The sequence below is a fragment of the Fundulus heteroclitus genome, chromosome 21 (genome assembly GCF_011125445.2).
Source record: "Fundulus heteroclitus isolate FHET01 chromosome 21, MU-UCD_Fhet_4.1, whole genome shotgun sequence".
Classification (NCBI taxonomy): Eukaryota; Metazoa; Chordata; class Actinopteri; order Cyprinodontiformes; family Fundulidae; genus Fundulus; species Fundulus heteroclitus.
In genome coordinates, this window is record NC_046381.1 from 40,863,042 (window position 1) to 40,872,260 (window position 9,219).

Here is a 9,219-nt window from a genome sequence, read left to right on the forward strand (position 1 = left end):
GATCAACTGCTCAGACTGGAACCTCACAGTGACCAGCCTCGTCTGGAGGTTCAACCACAGCTGGGTGCTCCTGAGCAAATACAGGACCGACGCCAACCACAGCGTGGCGGAGGACTGGAGGAAACACGTGAAGGGCGTGTCAGAGTCAGGCAGCCTCACGCTGAGGGATCTATCCTCCAACCAGGAGGGTCTCTACACCTGTGAGCTCAGTAACACCGAGGAGGTGGTGATGAGTAGCATCCTGCTGACCATAGAGAAAAATCAAGGTAACTCTGAGTTATTGTGGGGTTGTTTTCAGGATAGAACCGCTATGTTTAAATAAGTAACCTGATCAAATTAATTAAAAAAAAACAGAACAGCTGATCCTCTCTGATCCACACAAGGTCAAAACCGTTGAAACGGTCACAATTAGGTTGATTAGGTTCTTGACTCTTAAGTTCATTTTGTAATATATTCTGTTAGCGTTGTCTCCCTGTCTGCCTCCGTTAATTAGGGACCTCTTTGGGTAACTTTACATCAGAGATGACAAAAATCACATGTGGGGTTCCCCAAGGGTCCATTCTTGGGTCCCCTCCTCTTCAATATCTACATGCTCCTCTAGCTCAGATAATAAATAACATCATCAGCTACCATAACTATGCAGACGACACACAGCTCTACATCACCATGTCACCAGGTGACTATGAACCAGTTCAAGCACTGAGGAAATGTCTAGAAAAAATCAATGCCTGGATGTGTCAAAAGTTTCTTCAATTGAATAAAAACAAAACAGAAGTAATAATATCCGGACCAATAGAGGAGAGATCCAGAGTTAGCTCACAGCTTCAGCTGCTTCAGCTAGGAACCACTGATCAGGCCTGAAACCTGGGAGTAGTGATGGACTCAGACCTGAACCTCAATCTAAAGACAAAGTGGACCTTCTAGAACCTGAAGAACATTTCTAGGATTAAAGGACTGATGTCTCAGAAGAATCTGGAAAAACTAATCCATGTTTATCTTTAGTAGAACTGATTACTGCAACGGTGTTTTCACATGTCTGCCTAAAAAGTGGATCAGAACGCTGCAGCTGATCCAGAATGCTGGAGTCCAGCTGTTTTTAATATTTACTTTAAGTTTCCATTTTCCCATGTTTCATTTTGTTTAAATTTTTCTACATTTAATACCAACTTACTTTTGTTCTATTTTTATTTTCCTATGCTGTTAATTATGTAAAGCACTTTGCATTGTCTTTGTACTGAAATGTGCTATACAAATAATTTTATCTTGCCTTAATTATTATTCTACCTCTCCAGTTCTCAGCTCTCATTAATTTCAGCTGTTGCTCGTCTCCACCTGTTCACCTTGTCTCTCTTCCTCTGTCTTTATACTTTCTGGTTGTCACTGTTTTTGCTGGATTGTCTGTTGTACTAGCCCATTCCATCCATGCCCCTGGTTTCCCGCCTCTTCCTCCACTGTTACTTATCTTTTCATTATCATTAAATCCTTTGACTCACCATGAGGCTCCAGAGTTCCTGTTTGCGTTTTGGTCCGGCAGTAACTTCTCAGAACATGAGATATACAGGCTCAAATATAAACATGTGGCCACGCTAGTATTTGGTGACCGACAGCACATTGCACCTCAACCATGCTTCAACAAACTTCTGGTAGAATAGAATAGAATAGAATAGAATAGAATAGAATAGATAAATACTTTGTCATGGTTTGTGGATTGAGAGCTGGACAAAAAGGCAGACAGGATTTTGAGAGCGGCATGATGAATTAAAGGATTTAATTACAACAAAATGAATAAACTTAACACGTGCCAGGAGGGGAACGGATCATCAAGTATGGATGGAGAAAGCAAATGATAACATGGGGAAGAAAACCATTTAAGTAACAGAAAAGGGTCCAGCAAGGCAGAATTACAAACAGAGAGTTTATAACCTGAGGGATGTGTGGAGAATAACATAAGGAGCCGATGTTTTAATCAGGAGACAAAATGGAGCAGCTGGGGCAGAAAGTAAGCAGCGAGGGAGACTAATTAGCTCTAACAAGCTTGATTAAGACAAAAGGAAACACTTAATCAAGCAAAAACAACAAATGCTAACCTAAGGGAATAAACTGGAATACAGAGGGAACTGAACCAGGAATAAACTTAGAAACTAAACACAAAATTATGATAAAACCAAAATTATGATAAAACCATAACCTTATAAAAGCATCATGTCAATTTTCACAAACATGATGAGAGTATGTAAACTTCTGACCAGAAAGTGCACATCAGAAATAATTAAATAAAATGTTCTTCTTTAACAAACATGTTTCCATTTCAGGGGATCAATGGATTCCTCCTCCTGCTGCTGTGGCCGTTATGGTTGGAATCATTTTGTTGGGAGGCACAGCTGCCTTTTTGTTCATGCGTTTCATGAAACAATAAAGGTAATACATTTTTTTTCCTCTCATCATGCTGTGATGTAAGATATACTAATATGCAATGAAGGGCAAAACAATTCAAAATGCAAAGCTAACTTTAAGCTAACTTTGCCCCACATATAAACATGTGGAGTAATGTGGGAACGATCAAATAAAAAGAGTTCAAGTCCATGACCTGCTCCTTGTCTTCCTGTTGATTTTTGGTAGATTAAGTAGCTCCATCTGAATTTCTGTGAGAATTTTTTTTCTTGAAACTCCAAGCGATATAGAAGTCAATATAAGTTTACAGTTATTACGTTAAAAAATAACATCACATATATCTTTATTCTCACCCACAGGACCATTTACCAAGGACTTCAGCCGAGATGTCCTGACCTTCCTCCTCCCTCCTATATTTTAGATTTGTAAATGTTTATATATATATATATATATATATATATATATATATATATATATATATATATGTATGTTTGTGTGTGTGTTGTTTGTATATCTTGAGCATGTAACAAAATAATTTCCCTCTGGGATTATTAAAGTATTTCTGATTCTGACTCTCCTCCGTCCTCCATCTCATCTAAAGAGTCAGGTCCACCTCATGGCTGCACCTCCCTAACATCACATCTGCAGAGCATCTCTAGGTAGCCCAACCGGAGAACATAGATCTCACTGGGATTTTCTGATGCACAGTTTAAAGGTGTGAAAGCTTCATAAATATGTTTGTGAAAGACTGATGGAAAGGTGATGCTGGAGCAACTACCTGTGGAGCAGAACAGCCGTCTGTCCACTTGTGTCCGCTACTAAATTAAATGTTTTTAGGTAGAATTAGGTTTCCGTGGATTTCTGCATTGAAACATTATCGGGTTTTCAGACAAACTGTTGAAAAAAACAAAGACAACATGAGCTATCCAATGATCTTTGCATTTAATGATGGCATTATCATAGATGTGTACAACTCTAAAAAGCTTTTAAACATTAACGTTAATCACCACCTAACTTTTAGAAGAAAAGTTTGCTTTAAAGCTTTAAAATGAGCTCACCTTGGAACAAATATGAGAGAAGATACTAATGAAGTGGACCAGAAGAGTTTTAAAGGTATTCATCAGGCTGAGAGACTGAATATGTCCACCCTTAAAGGAACTAAAACAGAATCAGTGTCATGATCCTTGGGTGTTTTTGGTTTTTAATCTTATGTTCCAGGATCATGTCGTCTTTAATTACTCTCCCTCAGCCTGAGCCAGCATGACTTAGTAAATCCCACTCACCTGTGTTTTACTTCCCTGTTGTATTTAAATTCTAGGTTTTGGTTCCGTTCTTCCCACGTCGTCTGTTTTCCATCCTTCTTTCTGAGTTACCAGATTCTGTGAGATGGTTCCTCCCACTATGCGCCTATCGATGTCCCGCTGCCGCTTTGGTCCGTCACCACAAACCATGACAATAAGACTTCATGTGAAAATTAATTATTTTAGATGTGTCCAAGCAAAGGTTCTCTGTTCAGTAAAGGAGACGCAAGTTTATTTATAAAGCACTTTTCAGTATCAAGATGATTTAAAGAATCCCACGGGAAAATACATTAGAGAAAAACACATAACAGTAAAGATGAATTTCTAGTCAGTCCACAACTATAGAGGAAAATTACACTAGACTGAAGAAAATGCAAATGCTCCGGCTTTCTACCAGCATTTAAAAGCACCGAGTTTGCATGAACCTCTGAAGCTCCTGGAAGTATGAATGAGTTTAAACTGATCTGTGGTTAAATGTAGTTTTGTCTGCGTGTTTTAGTGGTATTTAATTATTGAGATGCATAAGAGTCTTGTTGAATGTGTAATTGTGTGTGCATTTGAACGCACATATATAAGCACCCAAAGCTTCACACAAACAGGGTTACACAGTTAATAAATGTTACATTAGCACAGATATACCAAGTTGATTTTCTGCCAAGACTTTAAATGGTTTTAAATCTGATCTCAAGGCTTGTTTCCAGAGTTTAAAGTTGTAATGCAAGTTTTTCCCTTTGAGAGTCTCTGCAAATAACTAAAATCGTCAGTTTGTCCTGATTTAACACAAGATATTTTCTGCCATCCATGATTTAACGTCTAAAAACTACAGTAAAAAGCTGCATCAGCTTGTTTGGACTCTGCAGGTCAGACTGAGTTTGGGTTCCTGTCCCTTTGGGTTTGAATCCGTTCCCAGATGATGCTTCAGCTTCTTCCCACCTGCTGCTCTCTGATGTTCGCTCTCTTAGAAAAACGCCGCCAAGACCGCATCGTCTTACCCGACCAGACCCAGAGACCGGACGTGACCCCCGTCATTAAGGTCATCAGGTACTTGATCATGAAGACTGTGAAGCTGGGCGAGGCGGGAGGAGGGTGTCCGGCTGGGCAGGGCACGGCGAAGTGTCCGCAGGTCTGGGCGCGCCAGGCGGCGTCCCACTGCGGCCGGAACGCCTGCTCATATACCAGGCAGGCGATGGCGACCGCCTGGGAGACCGTGTAGAGCAAGCTGAAGGCGCCGATCCGCACCATCAGCCTGTCCAGCTTCTCCGTCTTGGTGCCGTTGTGCTTCATGATGGATCGGACGTGGAACAGCGAGACAAAGCCGGTCAGCAGGAAGGCGGTGCCGATGAGGAGGTAAACGAGGAGCGGTGCCAGGACGAAGCCTCGCAGGCCGTCCACGCCGTAGACGCCTACAGAACAAACACCGCTGAGCGGATCGCCCTCCACCTGCCGGACGGCCAGCACCATGATGGTCTTCAGCGCCGGAACCACCCAGGCGGCCAGGTGGAAGTACTGAGAGTTGGCTTCGATGGCCTCGTGGCCCCACTTCATCGCTGCAGACAGGAACCAGCTGAGGGACAGGACGAGCCACCACATGCAGCTGGACACGCTGAAGAAGTAGAGGACCATGAAGACACCAGTGCAGACGTCCTTCTCTGTGCCCTGGACCACCATCCTGTAGCCTCCCTCCTTGAACCTGTCCACACACGCCGCCTTGTCCTGCAGCAGGAAGCCGGCGCCGTACGCCAGGCCCACCATGAAGTAGCAGCCAGACAGGAAGATGACGGGCCTCTCTGGGTAGAGGAACCTCCTCCGGTCCAGTAAATACGTCAGAATGGTGAAGAGCGTGCTGACGCAGCACAAGATGGACCAGGTTCCGACCCAGAGCCGGCTGAACTGTAACTCCTCCTCGCTGAAGTACATGAGTCCGCCGGGCTTGGAGGGCTCACAGGGGGCGCCGCAGTCCTTGTCCCCCAGGAAGGTGTAGCTCAGGTAGGAGGGCACCTGAAGCTGCGGGGGACAGGAGAAGGGACGTTCGCTCCGCATGAAGGGAGGCAGCGTGGTCGGGATCAGCTCAGAGGCGGGACCTTCGGCGTCGCTCGTGTTCTGACCCACGCAGATCTCTCCGGCTCCGTGAACCGGGAAGTTCTGGCAGCGCAGCCTGGCCGGCCACTGGAAGCCGAACTTGTTCATGAGCTCCTCGCAGCCCTGCCGCGCCTGCTCACACAGGGACCGGCAGGGCGGGATGGGCCGGTCCAGCACCGTACACACCGGCGCGTACATGGTGCACAGGAAGAACTGCAGCTCTGCGGAGCACTGGACCTGGACCAGAGGGTAAAACTGGTGGACCTCCAGGCCGGCGTCCTCCTGGCTGGTGTGACCCAGCAGGTTGGGCATGATGGTCTGGTTGTAGGCGATGTCCGTGCAGAGCGGGATGGAGATGGGCTGGCAGACGCTGGGCCGCGGGACAGAATTCCCCCCGTCGTACTGAGCCGTTCCGGAGAGGATGAGGAGCACCAGAGCGAAGGCGGTCCTCCAGAACCAGCAGCAGGTTCTCATCACAGACGAGTTAGAAGGAGAGGCGTTCAGGGAGCTGCAGCTCTTCTTCCACTGAGCGAGGAGCACCTTCTTCCTGTGATGCTCCTCCAGAGAAAGGTGGGCTGCAGTCTGTCCTGGTCGGAGGCCAGGAACTGGGATCATTTCAGCTTCCAGGGAGACGCTGACATACAGCAGAGGAGCAGCCAGAGACACAGCTGACTGTCATTCTTCCTGATTCATTCCCAGTTTATCCTGAAAGACAGAATCAGGATCAAAGGTCCATATATCAGCTGCTTCAACATGGGAGGAGCGGGTAGACAGGGTCTCCTGGATCCTCATCCAATCCGAAAGTTTTTGCAAGTCTGTCTCTTCTCTGATTGGTCCATGTGGAGTGCAGAGGTGAGAAATTGCTGATTGAAAATCTCTGAGAGCTGCAGAATTTTCCTGCTGATGAATGATTCTCTCCTCTCTACAACCTCAGAGCTTCTCCACTGAACGTCTGTCTTCAGGTGCATCACAGGCCGATTATTCTAGTAGGTGTGTCACTGCAAAAAGACGTTTGATGCAGTAAAAATATAAAATTACATCTTAACAGAGCACAAAAAATGTGGAAATTCTGATTGATGGAAAAAAAACTGAAACTTATATTTTTTTATTAAAAATGGTAAATATGTTTTAAACTTAAAAAACAAATACAATTTAGTTTGCTTTTATCTTAAAAATATTAATTAACATTAATCTGAAGGAAAACAGTAAAAAGTAAAACTAAAACCCTTCTCGGAATGCTGAAATAATATGCTGAAATAAAATCAGCAAAATATTTTCATTAAAACTGAACTCCTCTTTGGTTCAGTTTTTTAATGGCCTTATTATTAAAACCCAAATTCATATATATTTTTTTATCTTTCTGTGTAGTTTTATATTTGTGTTTTTTATAAATATGTTTTTTATTTCAATTCAGTTAGTTAATTAATCATGAAGCGTATCTGTGCAAACACTAAACTGACAAAAAACATATCCATGGAAATAATAAACAAGAGATTTTTGATTGATTATTGATTAATTTACATCCACCTGTTTTCTGTTTTCCATCTGCTTTGTTGCTGCTGATTTGTGAAGTGAACCGAATGTTTGGATCCTTCACTTTTACACACCAGCACCATCTTATCTTAATCTTTGCTTATTTTAACATTGAAATTTATGTGATTAATTTGGGTTTTATACAAGCTCGATTCCTGATGGATGTTCATGAACTTTAGAGCTAAAGTTTGTAAAATATACAAAAACAACTGCGGAGAAAAAACTGTTGTTTAAAATAAAATTAGCATCTCAAAGTCCTCAACTCTAAAAACTAATCAAACACTGAAATCGGAGCCTTCAGAGCTTTTTCATTTATTAATTACTCCATCCTTTGAATGCATTTTCTCCCCAGAAACATAGAAAAACACAAACAGATTTAAATATGCACCAAACTTGTTGGGTCTCTTTCATCTCAGCGATCAATCAAACATCGTCAGTAGATTCGATTTCCTGTCAGTCATGAGGATCTAAGAGCGGCGCTGTCAGATTCACAATGACATATTTATTATGCATGAACTGTTCAAAACAAAAGAACAAAAACAAACTTCTGAAAGTTTTGTTTTTGAGCGCAGACATGATAATTTGACTCCTTTGATAAATAAAAACCACAAAGAAATTAGAGAAAAACTGATTAATTATAAAATCAGTTGTTATAAACAAAAAGCATCAAACAAAAGGTTTAATATGTTAGATGGTGATGTTTCTACGCAAGAGAGCTGAGACATCGCAACAGCTAATAAAAATAAATAAAGATATGAGACAAGCCCAACATCACTGCCTGAAGGATTAAACTTCCAGAGTTGGAAAAGTTAAATTACTTTCAGGAAACTCATAGGATTTACTGAAAACAAAGAATTACAGAATCCAAACTTAGAAATAAGAAATGCACAAAGACTTATTTGCATTTTTTTATTTTTGTAACATAGTTATTTTGTCCTTAACTGATTGGGCCTTTGGGGTCTATGGGTAAATATAGGTATCATCATTATCACAGAAATGTCTCTGTAACAAAGTTGGGAGCATAGATAAAGTAAAGACATGTGGTCCGAGCACTGAGCCCTGTGGTACTCCAAAACAGACTGTAGCTAGTTTGGAAATTTTATCATTGTCCTGAATGAACTGTAATCTGTAGGCTGGTTGTGTTTTAAACTAGAGTTTCATTTTCAGATAAATCAAGAATCGGACAAACTTTCTGTCAAGAATTCTGACATGTTTCATTTTGGTGGAGTTGGACACAGCCGGAGGCAGAACAAATAACGGCCTCATGGTTTGGCTTATTTAGTTCAAGAAAGGACAAAAAAATGAATAAACACCAAGGAGGCACCAAGCATTTTCACCAAAATTTCAAGTACTTGGAATCAGGTAGGTGACTAAAAGGATCTGTGAAGGTACCGGCTGAGCATCTAAACTGAGGAAAGTGCTTACTGACACCAGGAGGAGGTGAGTTTAGGTCACACCGAATGCAGGGAAATAAACCAGAGAAACAGATAGAAATGAAGCTGGGATCAGAGACACACCGTAAATATGATTATATATAAGATAATGGAGAGAAACTCTAAACTGAAAACCAGAAATATAAAACTCAAAGGATCGTTACACCCTGCAACATGAACACAAATCAGTTTGGTCCCGCACTGAAAACTTTTCTAATTCCTGCAGCAATTATCAGGAAACACGAGGTCTTCATTAATCAGAAGACAAGTAGAGTCTACCGTGAAGTATTACAAATTAATTCAGCTAAAAGAGTCTGAAGCTTATTGTCTGTAGATGGGAACCGTGGAGGCTGGTCTCAGATCAGATCAGATGTTTTTAACACATCAGGCTTGTTTCTGTTTCAGAGGCTTCAAAAAAGTTTAAAAGTTTAAATTCAGCGAGGTAAAAAACTCTGTTCTGTCAAGTTATTGAGCGTCTGTAG

General features: G+C 42.1%; 1 protein-coding gene and 1 long non-coding RNA gene across 2 annotated transcripts; one reads left to right on the plus strand and one right to left on the minus strand.

Annotated features, from left to right (window-relative positions):
• The first annotated feature begins 231 nt into the window (after nt 1–231).
• On the plus strand, nt 232–2,812 carry LOC118556772. The gene is made up of 3 exons (XR_004927354.1): nt 232–266; nt 2,313–2,418; nt 2,751–2,812. It is a non-coding gene; the product is annotated as an uncharacterized LOC118556772 (long non-coding RNA).
• Nucleotides 2,813–4,388: 1,576 nt separating this feature from the next.
• LOC105920569 (frizzled-7-A) lies at nt 4,389–6,392 on the minus strand. Its single transcript, XM_036124979.1, has one exon. The coding sequence runs from the start codon at nt 6,384–6,386 to the stop codon at nt 4,611–4,613; it is 1,776 nt and encodes a 591-aa protein (XP_035980872.1). The 5' UTR covers nt 6,387–6,392; the 3' UTR covers nt 4,389–4,610.
• Between the last annotated feature and the right edge of the window lie 2,827 nt (nt 6,393–9,219).